The following is an 18,907-nucleotide window of genomic DNA, read 5'->3' as shown; positions in this document are numbered from 1 at the left end:
AATGAAATCTACACCGGATGTATACAAAGATACAACAAGAACAAAATTTGGAAGGAAACGGGAAAACCAAAAGGCAGACTAGGACTATGCACTGGAAAACCGCCGCCACGGAGGAAACGAATGACAGTAAAATCTTTTTGCAAAACTGAAAAAAAGCAAACAGTGAAGCGAGAGCTCAGGGCGGAAGAGCAGCACTTGTGGGAGGGGTGGGGAGGCGGCAACAAGAGAAGACCTCGCGGGCACCGCTGGGGGAGAAGTGGAAGGAAACAGTACGGAAATGAAGGTGAAGCTGGAAAGAAGCAAAGGGAGAAGAGACACCGCCGAAAGCGTAAGGAACAGAAAGGAGGGAGATGGAAAAAAGCAGGTACAATGAAACAGAAAAGGGGTTAAAAGGAATAGAGAAAAAGGAGAGTCAGAGAAGCCAGCAAAGGATATGCAGCGGATGTATCAAGGGAAACCAGGACGTGGAGCAAACACACAGGAAAAGAGGTGTTCATAAAGATTATGTGAAAGTATGATTCAAGAGGTTTCTGAAACGAAAGAGGGTCCACATACTGCAAGGCCACACTGTATCCTGGGGAAAACTGACCCACAACGGTCAACACCAAGACAGACCCTGAGGGTAACATTTCCGGATTTTTGCAATGAGGCAAAAAGATCAAATTATTTAAGAGAGGGGCAAAATCTTGAAAATTTCCACAGTAAAATCCAACGCTAGCAGAAAAAGATGTAATACCTACAAAATTCCCAAAGAGAGAAAGTGTAATCCAAGAATTTATACCAGTCAAGAGTAACAGAATAGGAAAAACCCTGTTCCTATGAGTCTGTCTTGAGAAACTGCCAGCCAAGGGGTGGTGGCAGAGACTGGCGTTGAGCACCGAGTCCGCTTACAGGGAGGACTGAGGTTAAAGTGGGATCAGAGCGACAACAGAGGCCAATGCTATGTGCCTGACAATGAAGGAAAGTTACAGCCAGCAGAAAGTCAGGAAGACAAAGTTGGGGGAAGGAAGGAGGTACAAGAACCCTGACTTCCTCACTCTCAATAACTGGGAGTCAGTGGGTAGCCTTGAAAACCAACAACTCATGTAATAAAGATCTAGTTATTACGACTTTTATGGTGATCCCCCCCACCCCTGCCGTATCCAAGCCCAGAGTCACTTGCTATAAACGATACTTTGAGAGCCACCAAACTAATGATTTGGGGCCAATAAGATCTTTGCTGCTGACCAGAGTTCTGTGCCACTGTTCTTGCATAAAAGTCACCCATAATGCATCACCTACAATTTCCAGTTTCTCTGAAGTACAGGGAGAATGCAGACTCCTGTGAAACAGTAAGTACAGATTGCTTCTAGATTTTTCGGAGCCTCCATCTCTATCTTCTATATTTATCTTTGCCCAAACCTGATTCAACTTCATTTCCTTTTTGAAGTAACTTCTCTTTCCAAAGCATTCACCTTGGTTTTCAGAGAACAATTCTCTTTTCTCATTACGGTTTATCTGTATATGATTAAGTTATATAATTACAATACCAGTTTGACTGGCATCAACAGGTCTAAAAATATCACAGCTGACCTTTGGTCAGCACAGTGACTCACGTGCTGTAGGTGAGCAGAGAGTGAGCAACGAAGGGTCAGCCTGCCAGCTGCCCTCGTTCATCTGACAAGTCCATGAAGACCCCTTGCACTGAACGTGAAGTGCGCCACGAAAGACGAGTAACATTTCCGCCAGAGGAAACACAGGGGATGTGAGAAAGTTCGAGGCTGCTAAGCCCGGGTGTATAGAGAACGCAGCCAGGAGTCAATACCACCCACACACAGAAGTATGACTCAGCAATAAAAATGAATGAGCGCCTGCCATTGCAACAACATGGATGGGCCCGGAGGGTATAATGCCAAGTGAAGTAAGTCAGAGAAAGAGAAAAACCATGTGATTTCAATCATATGTGCAATTTAAGAAACAAAACAAATGAACAAGGGAAAAAAGAGACAGACAAAAAACCAGACTCTTAAAAACAGGGAATAAACTGGTGGTTGCCAGAGGGGAGGCTGGTAGCGGGAGGGGTGGAAGAGATAAAGGGGACCAAGAGTACACTGATCGTGGTGAGCACTAAGAAATGTACACAATCGCTGAATCCATATATTGTACAACTGGAACTAATACAACACTGTATTGTTAATTATACTTGAACAAAAAAGGAAGAAGAATCAATACCAAACTCATGTACCTAAAAAAACTACATACAGTCAGATCACAAAGAATTAAATGACAAGAGTTAACTGATGGACTGACCTCAAGGATGCCAGCAGAAGTGGAGGTGAGGTCCTCAGAGAACACTGTGAGTTAAAAGTACCAAACCAACAAAGTGGAGGGGGGGGGGGGGGGGGAGGAGGAAGTCTGAAATCGAAGTCACATAGGGGCGGTAAGAACCACAACAGAAGAAAGCAAAGAAGTAAAGGTCCTCAAGAGTCCTAACCCAGCCTAACATCACGTGCACTGAACAAACATGCATTATCAAGTAATTACATACTTGATATAATTACAATTCCTTGATAATTCATAGCTTTCTATTTCGGCAACCATCTAAAACGACGACAATAGCAAGATTCATTCAGAAGTACCAGTAAGAGAATCGAAACAAAAACACTACTGACTTCTTAGTTCTCGGCAAATCCAACGGTAAGCTGATCTAAGAATAATCACATCCAGGAAGAGTTTCATCTGACCATAAAGATTAAGATAACCCCAATAAACCGATAGGTCAACTTGATGTAACGGGGAGGCAACAGAGAAAATACTTTGGGTGACGAATCTGAAATCTTAACAGGTAAAATGCTGGGTAGAAACATATATTACAAGATCAAAGAGACATAAACTTATGGCCACACTTTAGTGAGCCAAAGGTTGGTGTTTATATTTCTGTCTTATTTAAAATTTTCTCTTAAAATCTCTCAAAACGATCAAAAAATAAAATACAGTTGACCTTCAGCACCACGGGTTTGAGCTACGTGGGTCCACTTATATACAGTCCAGTGCTACAAATGTATTTTCTCTTCCTTATGATTTTTTAAATTATTTTTAGTTTTAAAAATGTTTATTTATTTTTGAGAGACAGCGTATGTGTGAGTGAGCAGGGAAGGGGCAGAGAGAGAGGGGGACGGAGGATCTGAGGCGGGCTGTTCAGATGCTCAACCGACTGAGCTACCCAGATGCCCCTCTCCTTATGATTTTAAGAGCACTTTCTCTCCTGTGGCTTGTTTTATTTGAATAATACAGTATAGAATACACATAACATACAAAATATGCTTTAATCAGCTGTTTATGTTACTGGTAAGGCTTCTGTCAACAGAAGGCTATTAGTAGTCAAGTTTCTGGGGGGAATCAAAAGTTGTATGTGGACTCTCACGCTGGGGGTCAGTGCCCCCAGCCCTGCGTTGTTCAAGAATAGACGGTAAACACCAGAATAACGTCTGTTCCTCTGAAGGCAATCTAACCTGCTATCAAGCCTCCATACTATGCTCCTGACACATCTGGACAGCTGTCTTCCTTTCATTTTTCTCTTCTAGGAAGCTGGCACATTGTCCCCCCTCCCCTGAAGATACCTGCTTCTATAACTGGATCCTCTGGGCATCTAACTGGGCCTAACTGTTCTTTTCTCTCAATATAAGTTAACTGAGACCTTCCCCATCTCATCCCCGTCTCATTCCCTAGAGGTAATAATGAGTATCTTGGGGCGCCTGGGTGGCTCAGTCCACTTGAGTGTCCAACTTCGGCTCAGGCCATGAGTTCGAGTGCCACATTGGGCTTGCTGCTGTCAGCCTGTCAGTGCACAGCTTGCTTCGGATCCTCTGTCCCCCTCTCTCTACCCCTCCCCCACTTGCGTCCTCCCATAAATAAAGTAACAAAATAAAATAAAATAAATAAAAAGTAATGAGTGTCCTGATCAGGATGGGGACCTACAAGTTTGCGGCTCGTAAGGCTCCCCCGGAAGCTTTTCCGTGACCCAGTTTAATAGATGAAACAGGAAGAACAAATCTGGTGCATGCCGAGGACTCAACAGTGCTTAGGTAAAGCCCGGGGACTCCGAGAAAGCGTGACTCTCCTGTTCTGAAGAGCCGGAGTCAGAGGTCCTGGGCCAACCAAGGCCTGGCCAGCAGTTCCACTGTGAAGATGCACAGAAAGGGGAAAATGACACCGGGAGGCATCAGAGGAGAGTTTAATGCCTGTCGAACCTGCTGGGACTCCCTGAAGGGAAAGAAAGCCTTTCTCAAACTGGAACAAGGGCTTGCACTGCCGCCGACGCTGCTGAGATCTAATCCTAACCCTGATTACCTTCTACCATTCTTTACGCTGATCCTGTGAAGTTCTGTAAAAATCAGAGACATTCTTCCAGAATTGGAGGTGAATACCCGCAGCCAGGGGCAAGTAAGCTCAAGAAAGGCTAAGACAATCCCCCTCTTCTGAGACAGAGTACTGCGGCCTGTAGGCACTTCTACTGAGGTCCTTCATGTGGTGTGCTGTCGTATGTTTTACTTGTCCGACCGTGATTTTCCTTGAGGACAGATCTATGTCACACTCACCTCTGGGTCTCCAGTGCCAAGCACGGTGCTTGGTAACAGCTCAACCTTCCTAAGGCCAGCTGAATGGATGAGAGCAGCTCGTCTCGTTCAAAAGCTCTGATTCCGAGGACACACACACAGGCCTGGCTTCCCATCCTGGCGCCAAGAAACTAGTGCTACTGCCCAGGACACAGAGTTAACCTCTACGGATAAGGGTGGTTTACAATAAACTTGCTAGTTTCGTGTCAGGATTGGGAGTCGAAGAGGGAACATAAAAGTGTCACTTCAAGGACAGAGATGCTCCTTAGGACACAGCTCTGGAATTGCTGGGGAGGGAGGCAAATTGGTTTCGGCAACCCTATCCAAGGACAGAGGATTCCAGGATCTTCAAGAGTACTAGTCTTGGTTATGTTTCTCACTGAGGTTAATAAACTTCTGAATCCAAGCCCAGGTCAACGGAGACTATCGCTAAAACCAAACTGATCTGGAGCCTGAAGATAACAAACAAGACATTACTTTTTCCTCTAGTAAAAACACACAGTCGCTAGACCTTAAACTGGCCGTATTCCATAAATTTAAGTATGAAACTTACGATTATTTTTCTATAGACACAATAAGTAAGGTTCTCATGCTAGCAGCCCACAGCTAAAGCTGACTTTAATCCATAATGCTACCGGGGTGCCTGGGTGGCTCAGTCGGTTAAGCGTCCGACTTCAGCTCAGGTCATGATCTCATGGTTCGTAGGTTCGAGCCCCGCATCAGGCTCTGTGCTGACAGCTCAGAGCCTGGAGCCTGCTTCGGATTCTGTGTCTCCCTCTCTCTGCCCCTCCCCTACTCACGCTCTCTGTCTCTCTCAAAAATAAACGTTAAAAAAAAAAATCTTAAAAAAAATCCATAATGGTACCTAGAATGTGGTACCACTGAGCACCCCTGCATCTGTATCTACCATGAATAATATTGCTTCTTCTTTTTTTTTACTATACTACTCTTTTTTTTTTTTTTAAGTTTATTTATCTATTTCAAGAGAGAGAAAGAGAGCCAGCGCAAGCGGGAGAGGGCAGAGAAAGAGGGAGAGAGAGAATCCCAAGCAGGCTCTGTGGCACCATCAGCACCGAGCCCGACGCGGGGCTCGAATCCATGAACCGCGAGATCATGACCTGAGCCAAAACCGAGAGTTGGACACTCAACAGACTGAGCCACCCAGGTACCCCAATACTGCTTCTTTAGTAAAATTCAGTTCCATCTTGGGATGGCAGGAACCTATCCAGTAGAACTCCTCGGGCAGACGGTAGGTAAAGATCTTCTGAGACACTAGTGGCACACTCCAAGCTGATCACATCCATAGAAGCCTCTAGACTAGATCGATCCCTCCCAGATTTTTGCACTGGACGACAAAAGCCTGTTGGATCACAAAAGGCAAGGGATCCATCCCCACTACCTTTCCGTATTTTCTCATCTTTCTAAAAACAAGTGTTACCACAGAAGACAGTCAAACACTAATTAAATACAAAATAAACACGGTCACGGTGCTTGTACTGGTACAGGAGGATACCAATATTGCAACACTCAAGTTTTAAGAAAGAATCACTGATAAGATACACACTTTACTATATTGAAAGCTAAGTGCTGGGGTGCCTGGCTGGCTCAGTCAAAAGAGCATGTGGGGGGCGCCTGGGTGGCGCAGTCGGTTAAGCATCCGACTTCGGCCAGGTCACGATCTCGCGGTCCAGGAGTTCGAGCCCCGCGTCAGGCTCTGGGCTGACGGCTCAGAGCCTGGAGCCTGTTTCCGATTCTGTGTCTCCCTCTCTCTCTGCCCCTCCCCCGTTCATGCTCTTTCTCTGTCCGAAAAATAAATAAACGTTGAAAAAAAAAAAAAAAGAGCATGTGGCTCTTGATCTCGAGGTCGCGAGTTTGAGCCCCACATTGAGTGCAGAGATTACTTTAAAAAAAAAAAGACAAGAAAAGGAAAAAGAAAAAAGCTAAGTGCTGATAACTTTTTCAACCTCTTCTTGGCTTGGCTGGTTTCCTTAATTGCTAGGAAAGACCTCCAGAGGGAAGGGAGGGAAGAAATTCTTGGGAGGATGAGGTCTGCGTTACCTCATCGCCCATGCTGGAGGGTAGTGGCTCTTGACAGGCCAAAGGAAGGAGACTCTAAGTGGACTCAGCACTGACAGGGGGAAAGGATCATCCTGGCCGAGAGTCAGTCTCTGGTTCTCACATGGCCAATGTTAGAAAGGAATGTGAAGGGGAAGAGCATATAAAAACACCTCCCAGAAACCTGGTACATACGCCTTCTTCTCCCTTATCCCTACTTTCATTCCAAAGTCCAATGTTCTATCAGTGTTTTGAGACCTGCCAGCAGTGCCTGTCCTCATCTCCGTGGTTTGCCTTTCACCTTCCCTGCCTACGAACGAACCCATGGTAATCAGACTCAACAACTGTCAGGTGAGTACCTGTGTAGGTGTACCTGGAATGAATACTACGGACCACACAGAGTACCGGGCAGACCTGGATCCATCGGGAAGCTGGCTTTCCGGTGAGAGAGACAAAACAATGCAAGAAATAGTCAAACATTAAATCACCATTAAACTATTTTAATGGAAACCTTCACAAGTACAGAAGATCTGAACAGACATTTTCCCAAAGACACACAAATGGCCAACACGCACACAAAAAGATGCTCAGGGAATTGCAAATCAAAACCACAATGGGATATCATGTCATACCCGTCAGAACGGCAAGAATCAAAAAGACAAGAACGAACGAGTGCTGATGAGGATGTGGCAGAAATGAACCCTTGTGCCCTGTTGGTGGGAATGCAAATGGGAATGCAGCCACTATGGAAAACTGTATGGAGGTTCCTCAAAAAACTAAAAACAAAACTACGACCCAGTAATTCCACTTCTGGATATTTATTGGAAGAAAATGAAAACATGAACTCAAAAAGATATATGTACTCTCTGTTCACTGCAACATTATTTACAATAGCCAAGACGTGGAAACAATGTGTCCATCAACGTATGAATGGATAAAGAAATGTGGAATATAGATACACAGTGGAATATTACTCAACAGCACAGAAGGAAATCTTGGCATCTGTAAAAACATGGATGGATCCTGAGGGCCTTATACTAAATGAAATAAGTCAGAAAGAGAAAGACAAGTGCTATATGATCTCTCTTATACATGGAAGCACCAAACAAACAAACAAACAAACAAACTCATAAATAGAACAGAGAGTGTTTGTCAGAGGCAGGGGGAGGGGGGATGACGGAGTAGGGGGTGGGAGAAATGTGTGACAGGGGGTCAAGAAAGTAAAAAAATAAAAAGAGAGCAATACAACACACGCATAAACTGGTATGCCAGAAACAGAAATGGAGAAAATATACTCAACGATTAATAGAAAACACATGTAACTTGATTTTACATGGTGAAAAGATACTGAACAGATCAGATGATTTCCCAGAAAAACTGACTCAGAATGAGTAACACAAGACTAGGAGCTCTAGGTTTTATATTGTTTCCAGGGATGAGAAAACTAACTTCCAAATTTGGAATTTGTAGATTGATGTATCTGGCTAGAATAAAAAGATAAGGGCAAGGCAAAAAACAAAAAAAAGCAACATGTGGTTCATGATGTATGCTTGTGTGTACGTACGTGCTCGTGTATAAGTGAGATAAATGACAGCCATCATACAAGGGATAGTACGGAGGAATGAGGATTATTTTGTTATTCCAAAGAAAGTATTTGCACTGCCAAAGAAATTATGATGTAGAGGAATATTACGTTACAAAAATGCTGACGCCGTATGAGGTTAAAAATAAACTGGCTACAGAACAGTAAGAAGAGGAAAAAGTGTGTACTACCCATTTCTATGATTTCTAAAACAGAACATCGTGAACATAATTTAGCTTTTTCTGTGCTGCTTGTTAACATCCATATTGAATGCACTATGACGCTGAGATGCCCTTGGGGACAGGGCTGTCTGGTCCCAAGCAGCTCTGCTAAAGCAAAAGAAAGCAGGCGGGGACACGTGGGTGGCTCAGTCAGTTGAGTGACCAACTCTTGATTTTGGCTCAGATCATGACTCCAGAGCTGTGGGATCTAGCCCTACGTCAAGCTCCATACTGAGCGGGGAACCTGCTTAGGATTCTCTCTCTCTTCCTCTGCCCCCGCCCCTGCTCACATGCTCTCTCTTAAAAAAACAAAGAAAAGAAGAAAGCAGAGGCACCTGGGTGGCTCAGTTGGTTGAGTGTCCGACTTCTGCTCAAGTCATGATCTCACAGTTCCGTTTGTGAGTTCAAACCCCGAGTTGGGCTCTGTGCTGACAGCTCAGAGCCTGGAGCCTACTTAGGATTCCGTGTCTCCCTCTCTCTCTCTCTGCCCCTCTCTGGTTCCTGCTCTGTCTCTCTCTCTCAAAAATAAACAAACATAAAAAAAAAAAAAAAAAAAAAAAAAAAAGCAGGCAAAGAAACAACCTGCTTTGTAAAGTTGTTTTTCTCTTTTCCTTGCTATTAGTGTCTCCTGAACTACTTTTATGACCTTCCTTAAACTTCAGACCGAGGCAGGACATTTGCACGATTTTCTCCAGATGTCGTGTCATGTAACCCCACAAACCTCAATCCCCTGCCCTTGATTTTCTTTCTTTTCTACACTCACGTGACCATATATTCTTTCCATGAAAAATGAATGAATCTAGTGGAATCTCATCTTACAGAAGTTTAAGTTCTAAAGCCACCAGAAGAGACGGGAAACATACATAGCCCCAAGTTCCTATACAGTCCTCCTCCACCAATGGAGCTGCTGCCTTTTTTTTTTTTTTTTTTTTTTTTTAAACCAGTTAGCACGGTTAGCACTAGCTGAAGTGGCTGGCTTGTTTAGGAACCACACGGGCGGAAACTCTGTAATGTATCTTTAAGCATTAAATCACTCCGAGCACCGTAAGATGGTGAGAGGCACATGACAGATACATAGGAACAGAGGCAAAGAGCCGATTCAAGTCTCCCAACTCACACTCATGCCAGCCATAAACAGACGGAGTCGAATTGTGGGTGGAATCATTCTGTACTTAGAATCTTCAGGGGCGCCTGGGTGGCTCAGTCAGGTGAGCGTCCGACTCTTGATTTCGGCTCAGGTCACGATCCCAGGGTTGTGGGATGGAGTCCCATATTGGGCTCTGTGCTGAGCACGGAGCCTGCTTAAGAGTCTCTCTCTCCCTCTGACCCTCTCCCCCATTTGTTCTCTCTTAAAAAAAATAACAACAAAAATAAAAAATAAAAATAAAAGAGAATTTTCATCCTCTTTTTTCCATATGGTTAGAGTTGAATCCATATAAGCTAAATATGTGTGTGTGAGCCCACCGTATCCACTATATACAAGATGCTGCTTTAGGTTCAAGGCAGTCACTCATTTTCACCAGAAGAATGTGACCTGTGACAACATCTGTTTTCAAATATGCTTAACATCACAGAATGGTAAGAGCTGGAAGAAGGAAATGAAGATAAGATGTGAACCCTGTCCTCAAAGGGCTTAGAATCCAATAAGGAAGATAAAACATGTACAAAATTAACTATTGATTAAAGGAAGACTGTGAAAGTACTATGACCCAAGTACAAAATGCTGTGGCAGTTTGGAGGAGGTTGGGTCTTGAACCAGTAAACGGAGGAGAAGGCATCTGGGCAGAGGGAATGTGGCACAAAGCCAACAACTCACGAACTACCCTCCAAGCCCTGCCGACAGCTCTTGAAGAAAAGGATTCTGCGCCCGCTGGCTGCATGTTTCACACTCTTTGCAGCAAAGCAGACTCGTTGCATGTTATTCCTTCTTCCCCTTTTTTTAATTTCCAAAGAATTCCTATTATGAGTCAGAGTGCTCTGTGACATAGATTTTAAAAAGATGTCCCAGTAGGACTTTTTCTTACTCGTCTGTTTCACTCTCCTTCATTTCCTGCCTATTTCCCGTATTCTGCAATACTGGTCCCATATGCGAAGCACGGTACTGGGTAAAGAAAATGGTCCGGGCCTTGTCCGCTTGAATTTTATCCTCTCTCTGACTGGTTATCTGCTAACAGAACATGACCCAGATACATCTCTTTTCACACTGAGGGCACTAGCTCAGAAGAGGACACTGAGGGCAGTGTGGGGGGAGTGTGTGCTCTGCAGTCAGCAAATCCAGGGTCCGAATTCTGTCTCTGCTTACTAGGATCGTGCGACCTTAGAGAAACAGAGCTTTTCTACCTCTAAACTCAGTTTTTTCATCTGCAAAATGGGGAGAACTAGAGTTCTCACTTGACAGGCCTATTCTAAAGACAAAATAAGGTAACGCAGGAAATGAGACGTTATATTTAAAGCACCTGGCTACTGTGTGCCTGAAATGTAAGTAAGCACTTGATGAATACTAGTTAATGGAGTAATTATAATCAAAGTCACCTTGTCCAACCTCCTTCCTGATGCAAGAATTTATTCTTCAGCTCTTGAGACGGAACAGATCCTTCACCTAAGTGGAGAGAGAGCTCACTGCTGCTCTTAAGCCGCCCAGTCTACCGTGGAGCAGAAGGAACCGTCAGAACCTTCTTCGTTTTTTTGAGCGGCAGTGTGCTTGGAACCATTTCCATCACCTGGTCCTACCTATGCCCGCTGAAGGAACAAAGAGAAAAATCCCTGCCCTCTACCTGGGATTCTGTCACTCTTCCTGATCTGACCAATTGGCAGGCAGTCAGGTAAGGGAAGCACGATTTATCTGACCATCAAGGAAAAAAATCCCAATGCCCTGCTTGGATCCCCAAACCTGTTCCCAAGGAGATGAGGTACATCTGCAAGTTCCCGTCCCTTCTACAGCACTGGTCGCGAGAGGGCCATGGACCCCGCTCCACCCTCTCCGGCTCTTTACATGCTGGCTCAAAAACGGATGAAGCCATAATACCCCATAAATAAATAGCTCAGTATTGCTTCAGCACAAAGTTCAAGGCAGAAAGTGGCAAGAGGTGAGGCTAGTAACGCAGGGTGGGACAGATGTCAGAGGTCCTTGTAAACGACATGAAGGGGCCTCGGCGCCAGCCACTTGGCCGTGGTCCCCAGCTCCTTCTACGCTCTCGAGAATTCATTTGTATGACACGCTCCCTCAATCACGCATTTTGGCATTCATGCGGGCTCTGAGGACAGCAGGAGAGTGAGGCGTGTCCTCCTTTTCTTTAAGAATCACTGCTGTGTAGGATACAGAGCCACTGAATAATTCAAACAAGGGAAGCGAACAGTCAAAACACATTTTTAATGTCATTAGGGAGGTGTGTAAAGGATGGATTTAAGGGAGTAGTGCTGGAGGCAGAGAGAACAGTGGGGGAAAAGTAAAAATAAAGACAAGGTCACCATTTATTGAGCTGGGCAATTACTAACGCCAGTCCTCAAAATAACCACGAATGGCGGATGTTACTTTACTTCATCAAGGCCAAGACTCCACTGATTATAAAACACATCGTTATTTTATGTACCACTAGAAGAGAAAAATGTTGCCAATTAAACTATGAAATGCCAGTGATGTAAGACAACTCTTGACCTGAGATGTTAAAATCACAAATATTACCCCAAATGGGAGTCTAAGAATCAATGAAATATGGGATCACCCCCGTTTTACAACTGAAGACAGTGAGGCACAAGAGTCTTGGAGACTTGAAGAGTCTTCAAGAGGGTGGCCTAAGCCACACAACTGGAATCCAGAAGTCTACAAAGCAGAACCGCACTCAAGGAACACAAGGCTTCTCGTGCGCCCATGAAAAGGTTACCCATCTGCCAAGGGAGCAACGGCAAAGTTGAGCGAGTCTCACTTTGAAACTCGCGAGCATGCACAGGTCATACACCTTAAAAGTCAAGGTCTGATTAAAATCTCATTTATAAGAAGAGGTCTCTATGTGTGCTAATAATCAGATATTATATCTGAAAAGTACTTTGGAAATTTTTTAAAAACCACACGTGCAGAATTAGGATACACATTTATTACATGTCAACCAATCAGCTATATTTGAGGGCCCTGTGCTGCTCAGAAAACCAACAAAACATTACAAACTGACACCATTCCAACAGTTTTCAATATAGTGGAAACAATTAGGACTAAAAACTTTAGAGCAAGAGCAAGACAAATAACTTGGAGAACCACAACACTGGAGTTCAGAGAAAATTTCACCGAATGTAAGACTTGGACTGGGCCTGGAGGTCTGGGAACCTTGACAGGGGGACGGGGGCGGGGGTGCTGGGGGTGAAGGGGAGTGGTGTGGGCCCAGGCACAGTATGTCTGGAGGATGCATCTGATGGGCCTGTGGGGTTGGTGTCCCAAAGCAGAGAAAGCCTAAGGGCCATGAAGGTCCACGATCCAGAGATCTTTGGAAGCAAAAGGGAAGAATGTTGACTAAAGGGCAAATGGGAGAAATGTTTTCTATGGAAGATGGGACCAGTGAGGGAGGCTGGGAAAAGGCAAGATACAGCTGCTGTAGCCGCCTAGCGCTGATATGTTAGTTACCTGGATTCAGGGGAGGGGAGGGGAGGGGAAGGGAGGGGAGGGAAGGGAGAAGCAGACCTGAAGAAAATACTCGAAGAAGAGCTGACACCAGCTGGTGAACCCTTAGGGCTCAAAGGTAAAGCCCACATCCCTGAGACTGCAGGCCTTGAAGAAAGTCGATGTCGATGGCAGGCTGGGGAAGTTGAGAAGACATCAGGTGCAGAGGTTAGCGAATGAAGGGCAGGTGGGAAAGGGGTGGACCCAAGGGGAGAAAATGAATGGACTGGCGTGGTGGCAGGTCACCCAGGTGAAGTGGGGTCACACATTCCAGGAAAACAGCCTTGAGCTAGGTCAGAATGAAACGCAGATGTGTCGCCCACCTAGATCAGAGCATTCGCGTGCTCAAGGGGGCGCGCATACGGGAAAAGGCAGCGGGGTGCCCGGGGGCTGAGATGTGGGGGGTAGACCCATCATTCTCACTCGGTAGGCAGGAAAAGCAACAGCAGTCTTAAGGCCCAAGGGGTCAGGCCCAGTCGGCAGAGAACCTTCCAGAGGCTTCCATAACCAGCATTACACATGATATGTACAGGGCGAATTCAGGTATGTGGATTCTGAAAATCTAAATGGCCGCACTTGTGTCATGACCGGGCCAACAAAAGGCAAGTGCTCAGCTCCTGGCTTTGACAGGATGACTGTGTCCTTCAGCGGTCTCGGTACTTAAACCAGCGGGGGTGGGCCCAAGCATGCCTCTGCCATAGCTGCTGAAAATGTCTCAAGGTACCAGGGTACAGACCTGGCTGACGTCACAAACAGGTTCAACATTTGTTCTCCACAGAATGTGAACCTTAATTCTGGAGCTCATAAACAGATAAGGCCACAGAGATTTCACAACGACTGAGAATTAAATGTATTGTTTTTTCCCAAGCTCACAGACCCATCTGCTTTCAGACTCATAAATGTACCCTAAGGCACACTCTGGGCCATTACCCTAACTCTGTACACCACTCCCTTGGCCCTCCCCACGTGTGCTCTGGCCATTAATCATAGTTCCCAGGTTAGAGTGAAGGGGCTAATTTGCAGACCATCTATCAATTTATCTGGCTTTAAGCTCAGACTTTGCCTTAGAACAGCAGAGAGCACTTAATGTTTACCGTGCTAGGCAATAAAGCTGTGTAGAGAGAGAACTGCCTGTACCCTTCGGCGCAGTGGCCCTAAAGACCCAGGATGACAGGCAGGCAATGTATGTACATGGTATATAACATTTCTTTTCTTGTTTATTATTATTATTTAAAAAAAAATTTTTTTTTTAATGTTTTATTTGTTTTTGAGACAGAGAGAGACAGAGCATGAACAGGGGAGGGGCAGAGAGAGAGAGGGAGACACAGAATCCGAAGCAGGCTCCAGGCTCTGAGCTGTCAGCACAGAGCCCGACGCGGGGCTCGAACTCACGGACAGGGAGATCGTGACCTGAGCCGAAGTCGGACGCTCAACCGACTGAGCCACCCAGGCGCCCCTATTATTATTTTTTAAAAATTTCATTTAAATCGGTTAGTTAACATGTAGTGTAATAATGGTTTCAGGAACAGAATTTAGTGATTCATTACTTACATATAACATCCAGTGCTCATCCCAACAAGTGCCCTCCTTAATGTCCATCAACCATTTAGCCCATCCCCCCCCACCCAGCACCCCTCCAGCAACCCTCAGTTTGTTCTCTGATTTAAGAATCTCTTATGGTTTGTCTACCTCCCTCTTTTTATTTTCTCCCCTTTCCCTATGTTCATCTGGTTTGTTTCTTAAATTCCACATATGAGTGAAATCACATATTCATCTTTTTCTGTATAGCATTTCTCAAAAGTTAGTCTCTACATTTACCTAGTTCCCCTCCCCAGAGGCAGTAACCCTTACTAATTTCTTCTGTAACAGTGATCTATAAGGACCTATCTGAACCTCTTCCCCACCCCTATCTCAACTTCTATTACAGATGACCCTTCAATGATTTGGGACTTAGGGCACTGACCACCCTGCCCTGTACCCCTGCACAGTCGAAAATCTGCATGGAACTTTTGACTTTCCTCAAACTCAACTCCTACTGTTCACTGGAAGCTTCATCGATAACATAAATGGTCGAGTAAAACACATTTTGTATGTTACATGTACTCTATACTGTATTCTTATGAAAAGTAAGCTAGAAAAAGAAAGCATTAAGAAAATCGTAAGGAGAGATGCCTGGGTGGCTGGGTGAGCCTGGGTGGCTCAACTGGTTAAGCGTCCAACTCCCGACTTCAGCTCAGGTCATGATCTCACCTCATGATCTCATGGCTCATGAGATCAAGCCCTATGTCAGGCTCAGTGCTGATAGTGCCAAAGCATGCAGGATTCTCTCTCTCCCTCTCTCTCTCTCTCTGCCCCTCCCCTACTTGCTACTTTCTCTCAAAATAAATAAATAAACTTAAAAAAAAAAGAAAAAGAAAATCATAAGGAAAATACATTTATAGTATGGTACTGTATTTATTAAAAAACAAAACACCTTGCATATAAGTGGACTCACACAGTTCAAAACTGTGCTGTTTAAGGATCAACTGTACCTCCCACGTTCCACACTTCCATCCAGCCATATTGGCCTCCAGGTCTTTGTACTTGCTATCCTATCTACCTAGAATGTTCTTATCCAGAAAGCCACATCTTTCTCACTTCCCTTATTTCTTTCAGGTTTATGCTCACATGCCATCTTATCAGAGATGCCTTCTTCCCTAACCACCCTACATAAAAGTATCAAGCCATATCTCCCCAACCCTTAGCCAGCTTTATTTTCTTGCCTGCATTCATCATCACCTGATGTACACTGTTTCCCCTTACTAGGTACAAGGTTCGTGAAGACAGAACTTTTTTGTTTCCCAAGCACCTAGAAGAGTGGATGGATAAACGAATTCAAAAATAACTGAGTAGTCAGTCTGTGCCAAGTACTGTGTTACAATCAGATCCACAGTGGTCAACAAGAAAGTCTGATCCCTACCTTAATAAAATTATTGGGTGTGCAAGTGGCAAACAAACAAAAGAATGAAATACTTACTATGTACAGGCCCTATTCCAAGCATTTTCCAGATATTTAATGCTCACAACCACCATATGAGCTAGGTGCTATCACGATTCCCTGTCCACATGTAAGTTCCTAAAGCACAAGTCATACAATTCCTATGTGGCAGAACCAGGATTCAAGCCCAACTGCATAGGCCGTAGAGTCTGTGCTCTTAACCGGGTACATAAGCAAAAAAACAAACAAACAAAAAAATAAAAACAAAAACAAAAAACACCAAAAAAACCTCCAAAAACCCACAACACACTGTGTTAAGGGCAGTGGCAAAAGTAGCTGAGGGGCACTGGGGGGCACAAGACAAATATACCTATTTCAGTCTACGGGTGGAGAAAGGAATGTCAGAAAGGTTTCAAAGACTAACTTCTTTGAAGAACGAGTCAGAATTGTCAGTTTGGAGAGGCAGGGTTTTGGATACAAATGAGATTCGGTTTCGGATACAACTGAGTTCAAACCGAAGTGTGTTTGGTTGGTAATTCAGAAATTACGAGCAGACAGATGACTGTGTGGGACTTCCTTTTTTTTCTTCTTTTAAAATGTATTTATTTTAAGAAAGAGAGTGCGAGCAGGGGAGGGGCAGAGAGAGAGGGAGTGAGAGAGTCAAGCAGGCTCCGCACTGTCAGCACAGAGCCCAACGGAGGGCTCGAACTCGCAAACCGTGAGATCATGACCTGAGCCGAAACCAAGAGCCAGACGCCTCATCGACTGAGTCACTCAGGCGCCCCGACTGTGTGAGACTTCCTAAGAAGAGAGCGTCTAAAAGAAAAGAGGGGGGGGGGGGCTTAAACAAGAGGTAAGAAGCCCAAAAGGCCAGATGGAATGGCCAGAAAGGTGGATAAAAGACCAGGTGAATGGATGCCACGGGGACGAGGAACAAAGAGTACTTTAAGAGTGAAGAGGTATGGAAACTGCTTGGGGAGAAGGGCCCCGGGAAATGCTCACTGGACCCAGCACCAAAGAGGACAGGGCTCTCCACAGCCTGGGTGCCATTAATTCCTGTGAACTTTGCTCCCACCCTGCAGGGCATTTGCACATGCGCCAGGCAGGGGCCCCGCTGGCATGTGGTAGAGGGTAGTCAGGGATGCTAAATACCAGCAATTCAATGAAAAACTGCACTACCCAGAACGTCAATAATGCCTCCAATGGCAGACCCTCTCTAGCTCGAGATGAGTTCACGCATGGTTCCAAGTCCCCCCTAAATGTTCACAGGTTCCTCCCCACCCTTCACCTTACCTTCACTACCTACACTGCTCTGTCTCCTAGAAGTCTGGTTCTGGAAAACAGAAATGGACAAATTCTATAAATTTCTACCTATCTTATCTATCATATTATTCATGCTTTAAAATTCTCAAATTCTGAGATTCAGTGCAAAGACCGTGGGTTTTTAATGTTTCAGGCATTTCAGCCTGAGCCTCGGCTTGCTGATCTGTCATACGGGGCTATTACCACCTCCTTTAGGAAAGGTTACTGGGCGTGAGGTACCCACCACAGTGCCCGGCACTTGGCAGCTGCCAATCGACATGAATTTCCCTTCCCTTGATGGCTGCTCTTGACTTTATACAGCCTTCACTGCTCCTCTCCGCTAGCCATGATTGTCTACCTCAAATTGCTGGTGTTTTCCCCCAATTATTTGACTCTGGGCCATCACACCTGTGCTACTCGCCCAGCCTCATTCATGTCATTACAAGTCAGCACAGGTCACAGGTCACTGCACTCACTGGGCTGTGTAACCTGTTCCCACACCGAGAACCCCGGACGATCAGCCTAAAGCACAGATGGGCCACCATCTATCCCGCCCACCTCCGTTTCAGAGCCGAGCCTCAGAAACAGCCATTTCTTCAAAGTCTCACTCTTCTTTCTCCACCTCTGATCACATATCATTAAATAAAAGAAGTTGCAATTCGGTACTATCTTATTCTAGATCAATAATTTATATACACCTTAGTTTTAAGATGTACAATATGCAGATATACTATATATGTGTGACTAAATGCAGTGCCTGTGACCACTTCTATGAATAGGGCAAGATGAGAGCTCCCTTATATAATACCACGCCTACTGAGAAATTAGACTCAACTTACGGCATCTTTTCCAAAAATGTGGCTTACTCCAAGGCCAAGGAATGTTTGTATGTGACCCATCCTTCTAGCTGGGACTATGAGCTTCTTGAAGGTAGGGCTTTTGTCTTTTCCGTCTTTGTATCTCCATATCTAATACAGTGTCCTTCTTATTAATAAACGTTTATTATTTGTCTGATAATCATTGGAGGGAAAAAAAGACCAAAAAAAATCTCAACAGACATTAGTACTTTTGGTCCCAGAGCCCAGGTAAGGAGAGATGATTTGTGAAAAGTCTCTGTAAGGAAGAACGTACCTGTCTCCCAGATAATGGAAACAATTTATTCTGTTAAGGAATTTTAACTTCTGAGTCACCTTGACTTCATGTGAGAAGTATGGGATATAAATGTCTTTTTCTTTCTTTCTTTCTTTCTTTCTTTCTTTCTTTCTTTCTTTCTTTATCCCTCTTTCTTTCCTTTTCTTTTCTTTTAAGAACGAGCAGGGAGGGGCAGAGAGAGAGGAGTACAGAGGATCTGAAAAGGGCTCCATGCCAACAGCACAGAGTCCAATGTGGGGCTCAAACTCACGAACCGTGAGGTCATGACTTGAGCCGAAGTCAGTCACTTCACCGACTGAGCCACCCAGGTACCCCCAAATGTCATAAATTCTAGTAGAAACTGAAAGGCTGCTACACGAGAGGTCTTTTTCCAAG

The 18,907-nt window shown here is 44.8% G+C and overlaps 1 protein-coding gene across 3 annotated transcripts in view; it reads right to left on the bottom strand.

Annotated features, from left to right (window-relative positions):
* AP3S2 (adaptor related protein complex 3 subunit sigma 2) overlaps positions 1–18,907 on the bottom strand; it is a 58,024-nt gene that overhangs the window by 9,957 nt on the left and 29,160 nt on the right. The window contains exons 5-6 of one of the 3 annotated variants that reach the window (XM_047862889.1): positions 17,372–17,411; positions 16,787–16,894 (exon numbers count right to left, since the gene is read on the bottom strand). The exons of the other annotated variants lie outside the window; for them this stretch is intronic. Of the exons in view, the coding sequence (XP_047718845.1) occupies positions 16,803–16,894; positions 17,372–17,411 (132 nt within the window). The 3' untranslated portion in view covers positions 16,787–16,802. Of the gene's footprint in view, positions 1–16,786; positions 16,895–17,371; positions 17,412–18,907 lie in introns of those variants that run through there. 3 annotated transcript variants of the gene reach the window in all.

This window comes from Prionailurus viverrinus, chromosome B3, assembly GCF_022837055.1.
Source record: "Prionailurus viverrinus isolate Anna chromosome B3, UM_Priviv_1.0, whole genome shotgun sequence".
In the NCBI taxonomy this organism is placed as follows: Eukaryota; Metazoa; Chordata; class Mammalia; order Carnivora; family Felidae; genus Prionailurus; species Prionailurus viverrinus.
The sequence above is the reverse complement of the archived record's forward strand: the minus strand, read 5'-3'. Positions and strand labels throughout refer to the sequence as shown.